This window comes from Coregonus clupeaformis, chromosome 3, assembly GCF_020615455.1.
Source record: "Coregonus clupeaformis isolate EN_2021a chromosome 3, ASM2061545v1, whole genome shotgun sequence".
NCBI lineage: Eukaryota > Metazoa > Chordata > Actinopteri > Salmoniformes > Salmonidae > Coregonus > Coregonus clupeaformis.
In genome coordinates this window covers 9,029,536-9,044,896 of record NC_059194.1, presented here as the reverse complement: position 1 = coordinate 9,044,896, position 15,361 = coordinate 9,029,536, and the positions used below count along the sequence as shown (strand labels likewise).

The window sequence follows — 15,361 nt, the reverse complement described above, 5'->3', positions numbered from 1 at the left end:
TGCCAGTGACCGCTAAAGTGACTTGTCAGAGACCGCTAAAGTGACTCGTCAGTGACCGCTAAAGTGACTTGTCAGTGTAGCCTAGTGATGGGTTGTTTGCTAAGAACAGCTCTTTTTGAACAGGTCTTTAATGTGAACGCCGGGAACTGAATCGCATCAGTAATTTGCATACAGGTAGGCTACTACTGCTTTTTGGCGATTATCTGCAGATTAATTCTGAAAACAGATGAAGATGTTGAATCCTCACTGCAGGAACAAAAGGTAGTGGAGACAGAGCCTCACTCTGCTCGAGAATACGATAAAAGTAAAAAGACTGAAAGTTATAAAAGCTATTGCTACTTATTCTCCAACCCTACCTACTCAGCCCCTACACAGACGGCCATGCGTTATCTTCGACCCTACTCTGCTCCCTTTCAGCCTCCTTCGACTCCGACTGTCCCCTTTCCTCGACCCTCCCCTCTTGCTCTGTAGCCGAGTGACTCTGCTTGCTCACAGAATAGGGCTGTGCGCAGCTGAGCAGAAATGGAGGAAAACTAAACCACCCCCATCCCGAAACTCCCTGGCTGGCTACTTTTTCTATTTGGCTGGCTACTCCATGTCCTTAGGGAAATCACTGAGGAGGTTTCGGCGGTTAGCCTGTTGGTTAATCCCCACTACCATTTTAACAACGGCTGTCGTGACATGGTGAACAGCGGCCATTACAGAATTAGCTAGATTAATCAGCGTTCGCTCTGACACACACCGCACGCTGCCACGAGGGCTACGCACCACCCCGGTGATTAGCATAGCAAGTCTCACCTCATTGTGCATTAGTGTCTGACATCACGTACAAAGGGTACCGTTTTCAGTCCGAAACAATGTGCTGTGAGGATTTTGATCATTTCTTGTCATGACAGGAAGTGTTGAAGGCGTCTTACCTTACATATTGTTAGAGAGAAAAGGAGCTTCAGACTTTGAGACACTGCTATGAAGTTTTGAAAATTTAAATGAGAGGTTCTCTTACATTAATTTACGTTAATTTCTTATTTGATTAAGGCAAAAACAACCTGTTGTTGTTCGAGGCTAGTCTATGTTATGTCAATACAAGAGAGAAATTACTGCGACAAAAGGTCACTGCTACTGTTTCAAGTCAAGCTAGACTCATTTGGGGGGCTACGTGGGTGGGTGGGGGGGCTGATTAGGGCATTCTTAAGGATGGGTGGAAAATGAGAAGGTTGCAAAGGTGGGAGGGAGGCGTGTTTTGGCATCAAAGGTGGTCTGCAACTCAAAACGGTAGGTCAGGCCGAGGGGTCGTGGTCTTAAACCCCATCCTGGGAAATGTGTTCAGGGGTCAGATGTGTTTGTTTAACACAGAGAGTTCAATCCTCGGGTTTGTAAGGCCGCTGTCCAAGACATTCCACCTAAGTAATTAAGTACCAGTCTTGAGCTAATTGCTACTTGGGATTTATCGCATTCTTTGCAGTGCTTTAATTAAATGCAGCTTGTTGAAGGTTTGGCAAGTACTTCTGGAACAGTGGTCTTATGAGCAGACACGTCTTACATAATAAGTATGTGTCTTACTGTGAACGTTCAAAAGGTGACTATGTAACTACTATGGAAATACATAGGTATTAATAAGCTTTATTTACATCAAATGTAGTCTCTTGTGACAGACTGTTAACATAAATGTAGCTATTGCACGCAGGATCTTCTATACTGACCCCCATGAACAAACAGCTGATGTGTATGCTCTATGCGCATCACAACTCCTATATGCTGAAAGATATCTGCCATTTTTAATGTTCAACAGCATAAGTTTTTTTTTTTGGGGGGTTAGATCAGCTTTAATATTGCAGATAGATTGTAACTTCCATCAATGTAATTGTCTGCATCACTTCCAATATGTTGTTTTTTTTCTCGCAAATATATATATATACATACAGTGAGGGAAAAAAGTATTTGATCCCCTGCTGATTTTGTACGTTTGCCCACTGACAAAGACATGATCAGTCTATCATTTTAATGGTAGGTTTATTTGAACAGTGGGAGACAGAATAACAACAACAAAATCCTGAAAAACGCATGTCAAAAATGTTATAAATTGATTTGCATTTGAATGAGGGAAATACGTATTTGACCCCTCTGCAAAACATGACTTAGTACTTGGTGGCAAAACCCTTGTTGGCAATCACAGAGGTCAGATGTTTCTTGTAGTTGGCCACAAGGTTTGCACACATCTCAGGAGGGATTTTGTCCCACTCCTCTTTGCAGATCTTCTCCAAGTCATTAAGGTTTCAAGCCTGACGTTCGGCAACTCGAACCTTCAGCTCCCTCCACAGATTTTCTATGGGATTAAGGTCTGGAGACTGGCTAGGCCACTCCAGGACCTTAATGTGCTTCTTCTTGAGCCACTCCTTTGTTGCCTTGGCCGTGTGTTTTGGGTCATTGTCATGCTGGAATACCCATCCACGACCCATTTTCAATGCCCTGGCTGAGGGAAGGAGGTTCTCACCCAAGATTTGACGGTACATGGCCCCATCCATCGTCCCATTGATGCAGTGAAGTTGTCCTGTCCCCTTAGCAGAAAAACACCCCCAAAACATAATGTTTCCACCTCCATGTTTGACGGTGGGGATGGTGTTCTTGGGGTCATAGGCAGCATTCCTCCTCCTCCAAACACAGCGAGTTGAGTTGATGCCAAAGGGCTCCATTTTAGTCTCATCTGACCACAACACTTTCACCCAGTTCATCCTCATTCATATGTTCATTGGCAAACTTCAGACGGGCCTGTATATGTGCTTTCTTGAGCAGGGGGACCTTGCGGGCGCTGCAGGATTTCAGTCCTTCATGGCGTAGTGTGTTACCAATTGTTTTCTTGGTGACTACGGTCCCAGCTGCCTTGAGATCATTGACAAGATCCTCCCGTGTAGTTCTGGGCTGATTCCTCACCGTTCTCATGATCATTGCAACTCCACGAGGTGAGAACTTGCATGGAGCCGCAGGCCGAGGGAGATTGACAGGTCTTTTGTGTTTCTTCCATTTGCGAATAATCGCACCAACTGTTGTCACCTTCTCACCAAGCTGCTTGGCGATGGTCTTGTAGCCCATTCCAGCCTTGTGTAGGTCTACAATCTTGTCCCTGACATCCTTGGAGAGCTCTTTGGTCTTGGCCATTGTGGAGAGTTTGGAATCTGATTGATTGATTGCTTCTGTGGACAGGTGTCTTTTATACAGGTAACAAGCTGAGATTAGGAGCACTCCCTTTAAGAGTGTGCTCCTAATCTCAGCTCGTTACATGTATAAAAGACACCTGGGAGCCAGAAATATTTCTGATTGAGAGGGGGTCAAATACTTATTTCCCTCATTAAAATGCAAATAAATTTATAACATTTTTGACATGCTTTTTTCTGGATTTTTGTTTTGTTATTCTGTCTCTCACTGTTCAAATACACCTACCATTAAAATTATAGACTGATCATGTCTTTGTCAGTGGGCAAACGTACGAAATCAGCAGGGGATCAAATACTTTTTTCCCCTCACTGTATATATATTATACACACACACACACATATATATATACATACAAATCCTTAAAAAAAATATATTTCCCTTTATTACTTCCCAACCCCACCACCCCTTCCCTAACTGGAGTAAACTAGTGAACAACAATGCTTAGGCCTCTACTTCCAGCTTATACATACTATATACATTTTAGGGACACAGTCAATTTTACAATAATTATATTTTGTTTGTTTTTACTCCTGAACTTCCTCTACCCGCAACCTCTCCGATCATTTTCATGATGTCCATCCGGTTTGCTTCTATATGCCATATCTTTCTAACTGTGCTCTTTCACAAAAGCTCTCAACCTATAAACTATATACTTATTATGGACACAGTATGCTTACATTATTAGTTATCTTGTTGTTATTAGTTGTTGTTAGTAGTTATTAGTCCCATCCTTCAACTCCATTCAACACCACCCATCTATCTCTTAACACCATCCATATTGGATTTCTATTTGCCATATATTTTTCAACTGTACTGTGATGTTTTACAAAAGTTCTGAACCTTTCTATTCTCATTGTTTCTACAGATTGTAAATTGAAAATACTTTTTTTTGCTAAAAGTATTATTATATTATTGATCGATTGACTATGACTTTTCAGATCACCCAGTAATGCTATCTGCAGAGTTAGCTCCAGGTAAATTTTGCAATCCTTTAGCCATTCCTGGACCTGTGTCCAAAAACAAGCTACAAATGGTCAGTACCAAAACAAATGATCTAATGATTCTGTCTCTTCGCAGCAAAATCTGCAGAGCTGGGAAGATTGTATCCCCCATATAAATAACATTCTATTGGTAGCAAGAATTTTATATAGTAATTTAAATTGAAAAAGTTTAGAATCCGGCGTCGTTTTGCGTATCAGTTCATAAACACTATGCCATGGAATCGGTACGTCAAAAATCTCTTCCCAACTATTTTGCAATCTATATGGGTCGGCTGTCAATCCTTTGGTCCTTAAATGAAACTGTACTCCTGAGTGGCGCAGTGGTCTAAGGCACTGCATCGCAGTGCTAACTGTGCCACTAGAGATCCTGGTTCGAATCCAGACTGTCGCAGCCGGCCGCGACCGGGAGACTCATGGGCGGCGCACAATTGGCCCAGCGTCGTCCAGGGTAGGGGAGGGAATGGCTGGCAGGGATGTAGCTCAGTTGATAGAGCATGGCGTTTGCAACGCCAGGGTTGTGGGTTCCATTCCCACGGGGGGCCAGTATAAAAAATTAAAAAAATAAAAAATGTATTCACTAACTGTAAGTCGCTCTGGATAAGAGCGCCTGCTAAATGACTAAAATGTAAATGTAAAATGGTATACTTTTTTATTTATCACAGTTTTCTTTAACCAATTATGTTCTTTAATGCATAACACTGTTATTAAGATTCTTCACTCTAAACTGTCTGGCTGAGAACATGTGTTTTCCATGAGTTTATTTTGAAGCCTAGACCACAAATGCCCCTTTAAACTGTCTGCTTTGGGACTGCCCCTTTAAACTGTCTGCTTTGGGACTGCCCCTTTAAACTGTCTGCTTTGGGACTGCCCCTTTAAACTGTCTGCTTTGGAACTGCCTAAACACAAACAACTATTTGGAATCTCTCATTGCCTCCTCAGCTCTAGGCCTATTTTGGAATCACATGACCTTTTCCCATAGATTGAAAACTCTACGATTTATCTGCCAAATGAAAAGACCACTTTTGGGAGCAGCCACCAGCGCTTAATTTGGATGTGAGTAATTACTCTGGCTTCACATTGGCCTAAAGAGGTCTAAACAGGTGTAAGAGTTGACCTACCTTGGTTTGAGGTTTAGCTGATGGTCCCCCTTGTTTCCCTGGTGAGCCATTCTGCGCCCATGTCACACTTTTCGGCTTCTTCCCCAAAGGCTCCGGGCTCTGACAGACAACAGAACTAGTTGGGAGACATGCAGGAAGCACCATACAAAATAGAAAATCCAATTCTACTAATCTTTTCAATTGGGATGACATAACGTTCACAGCAAAAAAGTGTTGTTATTGTCAAAATAGACCATTTCACTTAGAAGCCTGCCTGCCTGCCTGTCTGTCTGCCTATATACACTACCTCAGTCTTCAAAAGGAGGGAAATGGGAAATTAGTAAAGGAGGGTATTGGGGGAACAGTAATTAGTATGCTCGCCATCCACTCAGTGTTTCAACCCAGGAAGCGTATTAATACCCATGCTGTCACTGCTCATCACTATAATACAGTATGAGCATGACAAAGAGTTACGGAGCAAAGAAAAGAAGAGGAAGTCGAATAAAGATGTGCATCTGTAGAGGGGGATAGCAGAATAAATCAACAGGTGACAGAAAGGCTCAGCTGTCATCTGGCCCTGGGGCTAGAGTCAGTGCTCATATCAGGTATGTGCATCTGCCTCGCTTTGATCTCTCTCGGGCCTGGCACAGTTAAGACTTGGACGCTGCCTTCAAAATCACAAACAGACACACACAATGATACACACACAGGCACGCACGTTCACAGCCACGTACACACACTGTTCAAAGACAAAGGCCAGGTGCAATGAGGAACTGTTGGACAAGAGAAGGGGGGATGTCAGAGAGGAAGATAGAATAAAGAAAGATGCGGCAGGAGGACAGAGGGACAGGACATGTAGGCCTAGGTGAGGGGGCGGGGGTTAAGGAAATGGGAATTCCCATGCCTAGACGTGTGGGCTGTGTTTCTCATTTTGTCTTTACTGCGTCTCGCTCTGCACGGTGCTGGTGAAACAGTGAGTGTTGAGGTAGATTACAGAGGAGAAATGTGATCATTATACCCGCAGACCCTGTGTTTTAGTCTCGAAAAACCAGATGGGTACTAGAGGGAACAAGATGAAAAAATTTCCCCCACTCCGTCTCGAGCAAAATGGCCGCCGGTCAGCGAGTGCAAATGAGAGCACTAAAAACATGTATAGTTTACCAGACTTGCAATAACAACAAGAATTTGACAAAATGGTCTTTGACACTGATATGCAATACCACAAATGAGACTTGACATAAGACAATAAAATATGCCTACAACATTTTAGATTATGTTGTGAAACGTCTCATCCTGTGGCTATTCCAAGGTCTGGTGAAATGTGTCACAATCCTAGCTATCTAAGATGACATAATAGTACTTGTTGGATTTCTTATTGGCGTGCTCCTCTACATGGACAAGTCCTTGTCTAACATGACATCTAGTGGACATGTAAGATTCATCATCTATACCCAGCATCATTTGTCAAGGTCTTATGGTTGCTAAATTTGAGGACAGAGAATAACAGGACTTACTTTCTTTATGGTTGGTTTGGCTGGAACTTTCTGTACTTTCACCTCACTCTCATCTTCATCACTATCGTCGTCATCATCACTACAAAGAATAGAACAAGAAAATTGATTTGTCAGGTTACCTAATGGTAGTCCTACAAAGATACATGACGCAAGACACACTAAACAACCAAATATACATACTCAGCATCATCATCATCATCGCTGTCATCATCATCATCATCTGACTCCATTTTCAGTTTCTTCTGCAAAGGGAAATAAACACAATGTATTTAAAACTTTTGTTAATAAGGCCTGATGAGGAATATGGTACAGTTGAAGTCGGAAGTTTACATACACCTTAGCCAAATACAAAGTTTTTCACAATTCCTGACATGTAATCCTAGTAAAAATCCCATGTCTTAGGTCAGTTAGGATCACCACTTTATTTTAAGAATGTGAAATGTCAGAATAATAGCAGAGAATGATTTATTTCAGCTTTTATTTATTTCATCACATTCCCAGTGGGTAAGAAGTTTACATACACTCAATTAGTATTTGGTAGCATTGCCTTTAAATTGTTTAACTTGGGTCAAACGTTTCGGGTAGCCTTCCACAAGCTTCCCACAATAAGTTGGGTGAATTTTGGCCCATTCCTCCTGACAGAGCTGGTGTAACTGAGTCAGGTTTGTAGGCCTCCTTGCTCGCACACGCTTTTTCAGTTCTGCCCACAAATTTTCTATAGGATTGAGGTCAGGGCTTTGTGATGGCCACTCCAATACCTAGACTTTGTTGTCCTTAAGCCATTTTGCCACAACTTTGGAAGTATGCTTGGGGTCATTGTCCATTTGGAAGACCCATTTGCGACCAAGCTTTAACTTCCTGACTGATGTCTTGAGATGTTGCTTCAATATATCCACATAATTTTCCTTCCTCATGATGCCATCTATTTTGTGAAGTGCACCAGTCCCTCCTACAGCAAAGCACCCCCATATCATGATGCTGCCACCCCCGTGCTTCACAGTTGGGATGGTGTTCTTCAGCTTGCAAGTGACCCCCTTTTTCCTCCAAACATAACGATGGTCATTATGGCCAAACAGTTCTATTTTTGTTTCATCAGACCAGAGGACATTTCTCCAGAAAGTACAATCTTTGTCCCCATTTGCAGTTGCAAACTGTAGTCTGGCTGTTTTATGGCTGTTTTGGAGCAGTGGCTTCTTCCTTGCTGAGCGGCCTTTCAGGTTATGTTGATATAGGACTCGTTTTACTGTGGATATAGATACTTTTGTACCTATTTCCTCCAGCATCTTCACAAGGTCCTTTGCTGTTGTTCTGGGATTGATTTGCACTTTTCGCACCAAAGTACGTTCATCTCTAGGAGACAGAATGCGTCTCCTTCCTGAGCGGTATGACGGCTGCGTGGTCCCATGGTGTTTATACTTGTGTACTATTGTTTGTACAGATGAACGTGGTACCTTCAGGCGTTTGGAAACTGCTCCCAAGGATGAACCGGACTTATACCATTTCTTTTCTGAGGTCTTGGCTGATTTATTTTGATTTTCCCATGATGTCAAGCAAAGAGGCACTGAGTTTGAAGGTAGGCCTTGAAATACATCCACAAGTACACCTCCAATTGACTCAAATTATGTCAATCAGAAGCTTCTAAAGCCATGACATCATTTTCAGAAAATGTCCAAGCTGTTTAAAGGCACAGTCAACTTAGTGTATGTAAACTTCTGACCCACTGGAATTGTGATACAGTGAATTATAATTGAAATAATCTGTCCTGTCTGTAAACAATTGTTGGAAAAATGACTTGTGTCATGCACAAAGTAGATGTCCTAACCGACTTGCCAAAACTGTAGGTTGTTAACAAGAAATTTGTGGAGTGGTTGAAAAACAAGTTTTAATGACTCCAACATAAGTGTATGTAAACTTCCGACTTCAACTGTATGTATGCAGTTTAATACAATACAACATGTTTATTCCATTATATACCTGTTGTATGAGCTAAGTAAACAGCAGGAGGAACTTACCGGAGCAGGACGCTTCCCTGAGGTCAAGCTTGACAGCCTCTTCACAGGTGATGTGTTGTTTTCCTCCTCTTCCTCATCAGAGTCCTTCACACCTATAAATTGAGATTAGGTTACGCCTCTTTTTTTGCAAAGTGGAAATAATTAATTCAGTGTTGCTGTCTTGACCTGTCAAAATGTCACCTTATATCAAGCCCAAAGAAACTAAATGAGCAGACTGCAAATAAAAAGTCACTCACTGACAAAATGCTGTCCACTGATGTACACTGGTCCACAGCCAGACTGGAGGCGGAAGGTTACCGGAGGGGTGATCTCAAACCCTCCTAAACTCACCTGCCAAACAGGGGAGAGCATTCAAATGAGGAATAAAATAATCAATATTTTAAGTGTTTCACATTTATGAGAGGTTGAAACTATCAAACATAGAAGTTCAACGTCACAAATGACATTAGAGAATGTACATTCAACTTGTTTTTTCCCCATGGGGAAGGAACCCCATGGATCTGCTAGCAAAGGTATCTTATCAAATGATATATTAATGTATTACCATATTAAAATCAAAACATCTATTCACTTGTATCTGCTTGCTAAACATAAAAGTTGTGGGTGCTGCCAGACAGTTGTGAATGTGAATTCCTAAGTGCCAGGCCATTGTTCTGGTGGTGATGGCAACCAAACAAAACACAGGTGTAGGTATTAGAGTAACTACTGTTGAAGTGTTCAGGTAGTGATAACTTCCATAAAGTAACACAATTATCCACTCCCAGCTAGTGTTTTCAAGCCTGAACCAGAACCAAAACACACACAAGTCAAGCAGCAGACAACAAGCCAAGCATGTTACAATAATAGAAGTCAGAAACAGTGACAGTGTTCTCTGGACCTCTGGATCAGGGCGGCAGTCATATTTTCCATTTAATATGTAGAAACTGGATTACTTTAGGACAGGGATGGGCAACTAGCGGCCTTTTGTATGATCGTGGATCAATTCCGCTACTGTTGAAGTGTTCAGGTAGGGAACTCAGTAGGGAACTCAGTCAGGGTGTCAACTTACTGCTGAGAGTTAGAATAGTAGAATACACAGGGTGCAATTTCAAAATGTGGTTGTGCATCAGCAGTTTCTCTCTTGTTATGTCAGTCACAGAGCATTTTTTATTTATTGGTAAGTAAGTCTAGCGGCCAGCTACAGTATCTAAACTTGAAGTAATCATGGTCGATTTACCGACCGCCGGCCCCCATTGATTTTGTTAGTCACTCTCACTCAGATATCATATTAAAAACTGCAAAGATTTCTCTCCGCCCCATGGCAAAATGAGTAGAATTGTATGAAGTTAGTTTAAAAAATAGCTAAATCTTGTCTCCGTCCCATGGTAAAATGTGTAGAATTGCAGTAAACTTGCTTTAAAACGGCAATATTTTCTCTACGCCCCATGGCAAAATGTGCAGAATTGCAGGAAATTGTTTTGGTGGGCTCCCCAACTAAATTTCACTTAGGGTCCTCAAAAGGCTAGGGCTAGCTCTGACTGCATGTGTGGGTATAGATGTGGGTACGCAGACCCGCAAGCCACTGTGGCCCCGCATGTTGAGTTCAGATTTTTTGTGGCCCCCACCCCCATCAAAGTTGCCTATCATTGCTTTAGGAGAAACCAGGCTGACATCATGGAGACATAGCCCCTCACTGGCATGGCCTTGTCATAACAAGCGTAGGTCGCTGTCTCTATAGCCACCAATGTAGCGTGTGCAAAAATGTGCAATAGTAATAGGTTGTGTGGTTCATTGAATCCAGCCCAGTATTGTGACTTGGGTCATGGCCAAAAATACCTGTAGCATCTGTGTAGACCTGTGTAGTAACACTGTAATTACTACAGTAACAACACATGTTATCTTAGTAATTGCATGGTAATGGAGTGGAGTGTTTTTCGCTATTACAAAAGTGGAATAAGGGACAAGGTTAAAAGAACATTCCTAAAGCTTACAGTGAGTAAGAGCACGAATTATGGAGATTCATCATTCTAAAACACTCACAGAGGGCAGCACGGACGGCTTCAGCACAGCCAGTGGAATTTTGGTGGTCTTTCCGTCGTATGTGACGCCCTCGATCTCCACCGTGTGAAACTTATCCTCGGCCTCCGCACCCAGGCACACCTGCAACACCAACACACACAGCTGTTTCACAGATATGATACTGTATGTTTTTCCATGTTGGAACACGCCAACACCCTCCAGTCTCCCTCATTTGTCTGTCAATCATCATCTTTGCTTGAGTGACTGAAAGAATGTTACAATGAGGATATCTATTTAGAGGATAGGAACTGGATCATTTGCAATGGTAAGAAAATGAGCAGAAGGTCAGCTAAGTATAAGAAAACACATTGTCTGTTGATGAATATGTTATTCCTTTAAATACACATCAAAGAACTGTGACTATTAGAAATCTCTACTCATTATGTTGACAAAGGTGAACTTGGTATTGTGGCGTACTGGTACAAAGGGACTTCTGTTATTTTCCAAAGGTAATGAAACAAAAGGGAAACAGGTGAAAGAGACTACATATTCCATTACATAAAATAAAACGTTTTTGTCCCCAAAAAATCCCTAACAGGTGCCAGTCTGCACAGGTGCAAAGATAAATATACTGCAAAAAGTGTACAAATAAATGGACTTGATGAATAATATTTAAGAACATATAACTAGCTATATCATTACAGTTAAAGAAACTCACAGTAGTTGTAGCATACTGAAATGCATCCGTTTTCAGGACCTAATTCTGATGGCCATTTTTATTGTTTTAAAACGCCATGATGAACTTTTGGCAAAGTAGCTAGCTAGTTACAATATCATGATATTCTGTAATTGGAAACTCGATCTCAGAATTGGCATCATGATCTTACTGCTTTGAGTGACAGCTGATGATCCGCATCATCGTCCTCCACCTCGACTTTGAACTCCTTTTTGTCCGATTTGAGTGCACAACCTGAAGTTCACAACACACAGGTTAGCAAACTCTAAGCAAATAGCTGTTGACATTCTACATTGAAATCAGAAATATAACAGTATCATTGATAACAAGTTAAGCTAGCTAGCTAGCCAGCTAGCTTCCTAGCTAGCTAACTTGCAAACAAAAGAGGGTTTTGCTGAATTGGCGCGAGAAGCTAATATGCATTGCTAGCTTAATATAGACATTTGGTGTGTGTGGAAGAGCTATAGCTATGTAACGAAGGACAAATGTCTGCCATTACTAACTGTGCACTAAAATTAATCTTGGCAGTACAGACGTGCTCACCAAATAAATACATTTGAGGTCTGGTTAAATCTGGGACGCTATCCTCCGCCATTTTCCACCTAAATGTTATTGTTCTGTTCCGTAAAGGCAAGTGACAGCTCAGTAAGCCAATGGGATAGCTGAAAGGAAGTTGTGGAAATCATATTTGTCCAATCGAATCAAAGCTTGGGGTGAGACAAAAGGGGGAACCCCACTTTGATTTACGTCCACCAGATGGAGTCATTGCAAAGGAACTAGAAATAAGCCTGTGATACTTGAGATTTGAACATCTACTGTAGTATGAAATTGCTGTTTTGTAATGATGTGTACCATTTTACATTAATATTGCTTTTATACCTGTGTAGTAACACTGTCTGTAGCCATAACGTGTTTTGAAAGGCTGGTCATGGCTCACATCCACACCATCATCCCAGAAACCCTAGACCCACTCCAATTCGCATACCACCCCACAGATGACGCAATCTCTATTGCACTCCACACTGCCCCTAAGAAAACCTAAGTGAGAATGCTGGTGATTGACTACAGCTCAGCGTTCAACACCATAGTGCTGAGACAGCCTATAAGGAGGAGCTCTCCCTCAATGTGAGCAAGACAAATGAGCTGATCGTGGACTACAGGAAAAGGAGGGCCGAGCACACCCCCATTCACATTGACGGGGCTGTAGTGGAGCGGGTCAAGAGCTTCAAGTTCCTTGGTGTCCCCATCACCAACAAACTATCATGGTCCAAACACACCAAGACAGTCGTGAAGAGGGCACGACAACGCCTATTCCACCTCAGGAGACTGAAAAGATTTGGCATGGGTCACCAGATCCTCCAGAAGTTATACAGCTGCACCATCGAAAGCATCTTGACTGGTTGCATCACCGCCTGGTATGGCAACAGCTCTGTATCCGACCACAAGGTGCTACAGAGGGTATTGCGTACGGCCCAGTACATCACTGGGGCCAAGCTTCCTGCCATCCAGGACCTCTATACCAGAGGAAGGCCCTAAAAATGATCAAAGACTCCAGCCACCCAAGTCACAGACTGTTCTCTCTGCTACCGCACGGCAAGCGGTACCGGAGCGCCAAGTCTAGGTCCAAACGGCTTCTTAACAGCTTCAACCCCCAAACCATAAGACTGCTGAACAGTCAATTAAATGGCTATCCGGGCTATTTGCATTGACCCCCTTTTTTACGCTGTTGCTACTCGCTGTTTATTATCTATACATAGTCACTTTACCCCTACCTACATGTACATATGACCTCAATTACCTTGACTAACCCGTACCCCCACACATTGACTCGCTACCGGTACCCCCTGTATATAGCCTCATGATTGTTATTTTATTGTGTAACTTTTTTTTACTTTAGTTTATTTAGCAAATCATTTCTTACCCTGCATTATTGGTTAAGGGCTTCTAAGTAAGCATTTCACGGTAAGGTCTACACCTGTTGTATTCGGCGCATGTGACAAATACAATTTGATTTGATTTGATGTACTACAATAACACTGCTACTTTTGTCAGTGCACAGTAATGGAGTAGTGTTTGGAATAAGGAACTGTCCCTATTTCTCCAATTACATAAACCACTTATCACCAGTGCTGTGCAAAAACAAAAATACTGTTAATTCAGTGTTGTTGTGTAAAAAAAACTGTCTCTACTAGGTACAAGACCAACCTAACTTAAAGTGATGCAGTGGGTCAAAAGAACAGGAGCAATTTTGGGGCTTCACATTATTTAATGTATTCTTCAATCCTATTAAGGATTTGAAATACTTTTGTCTTCTACATCAATTAAGTGTTTGTTGTTGGTTTGTCAGCTGTCCTTCTTTTTAAAAAGAGAATTAGTGTCGCAACCTTATACAGGTTCATGGTGAAAAGCATTTTGCTACGACTCAATAGAAACAGAGCACACATTAAAGGTGACTGACCCGTATCAAACACATAGCTTAACTCAAATAGATGCCCGTATTATCATATATCCAGAAGGAATGGCGGCGTTTCATGCATGAGTGAAAGAGCCTAAGGTTTGAAGTCTTGTTTGTGTAGCAAAGTCTGCTCTGGCTTGTCTCAAGAGCCCTTTGTACAGGTGATACATGGCCCATGCACTCAATCAACAATTTTCTTCCATCGCCCTCTGAATCGTAAGAGGGTGCGCTCTCATGTCACCACGATCAGGTAGCTCTGGAATGATGCCACAAATACTACTGTCACTACCGCAAGATGACACCTCCATTCCACATGTCAGATTCCACCTGATGTGAAATATGATACGATACTAGCTTGTCTTTGTGTGTTAAAAACACTGAAAGCCAATGCTACTTATTTCTCCCAGCCGAATGTCTCTGGTTTGGTGATAACAACATGCTTGCTGTACACATGCCCTTAGTAGCTACATATACCTCTAGGACAGCCCCAACTTGGAATATTAAATCAATTTTGTTTGATAAAAATATATTTTTAATTCAGTGAGTGAGAACTAGTGTGGCTATTCTTAATAATTTAGTTCAGGACAAGATAAAAGCCTAAAAGCTATTTCACAGATTATATCTATTTAAAGGATAACAACTAAGATCCTGTGAGACCTATGGATTGGGTTTATTTCATCAGCAGCAGCGTTCCTGTCTTATCTTTGACGTGTGTTGACTTCTTCCCACCAAAGCGAATCTTCAGTACAAAACATCCGTGCCTCATTCAGAAGTATTCATTCAAAAGTATTTTGAAGTCATACACATGCTACTAAAGACGCCGGATCCCACTGAGGGTCACACCCGTCGCTATGGGCGGGCCATAGGGGGCCGGGCCCGCCCCCCAAAATGCTTGTGCCCCCCCCTCACTTGAGGGAATTTATTATTAAATATACGTACTGTAGGCTAATTATAATTGTGCCCTGCCCTCCCATGCATTTCATATGCCCCCCTTAAGACTGAGGTCTGGCGACGGGTCTGCTGAGGGTTGAGGAAGAGGGCAAAAAAACAAAACCTTTTCATTTTCTCACACTCTCAACAGATTAAGTGTTGGAACAAATTGGAAAATGGAGAGGTCTTCCATACTTGTCTTTGAGTGTGAACCACTTGTTTATGTATTTAACTAGTCACAGGTTTTATTCACACAAAGGCAGCTAAAGAGGTTGGGTGAATGCTGGTATGGTATCCAAAGGAGGTATTTTATATAGGCTTTTTTACTGTAAATGGATCCAAAATCACAACTGACCATATCGTTTTTATGCTTTCAATACACTTTAAGAAACTGGAAAAGGGGAATCT

The 15,361-nt window shown here is 42.0% G+C and overlaps 1 protein-coding gene across 1 annotated transcript in view; it reads right to left on the bottom strand.

The window, feature by feature from the left end:
* Positions 1-12,197, bottom strand: part of LOC121541726 (nucleophosmin) — a 33,885-nt gene extending 21,688 nt beyond the window's left edge. Inside the window, exons 1-8 of the mRNA XM_041850986.1 lie at positions 12,112-12,197; positions 11,720-11,802; positions 10,854-10,973; positions 9,071-9,164; positions 8,835-8,926; positions 7,003-7,064; positions 6,823-6,901; positions 5,330-5,428 (exon numbers count right to left, since the gene is read on the bottom strand). Of these exons, the coding sequence (XP_041706920.1) occupies positions 5,330-5,428; positions 6,823-6,901; positions 7,003-7,064; positions 8,835-8,926; positions 9,071-9,164; positions 10,854-10,973; positions 11,720-11,802; positions 12,112-12,163 (681 nt within the window). The 5' untranslated portion in view covers positions 12,164-12,197. The remainder of the gene's footprint in view (positions 1-5,329; positions 5,429-6,822; positions 6,902-7,002; positions 7,065-8,834; positions 8,927-9,070; positions 9,165-10,853; positions 10,974-11,719; positions 11,803-12,111) is intronic.
* Between the last annotated feature and the right edge of the window lie 3,164 nt (positions 12,198-15,361).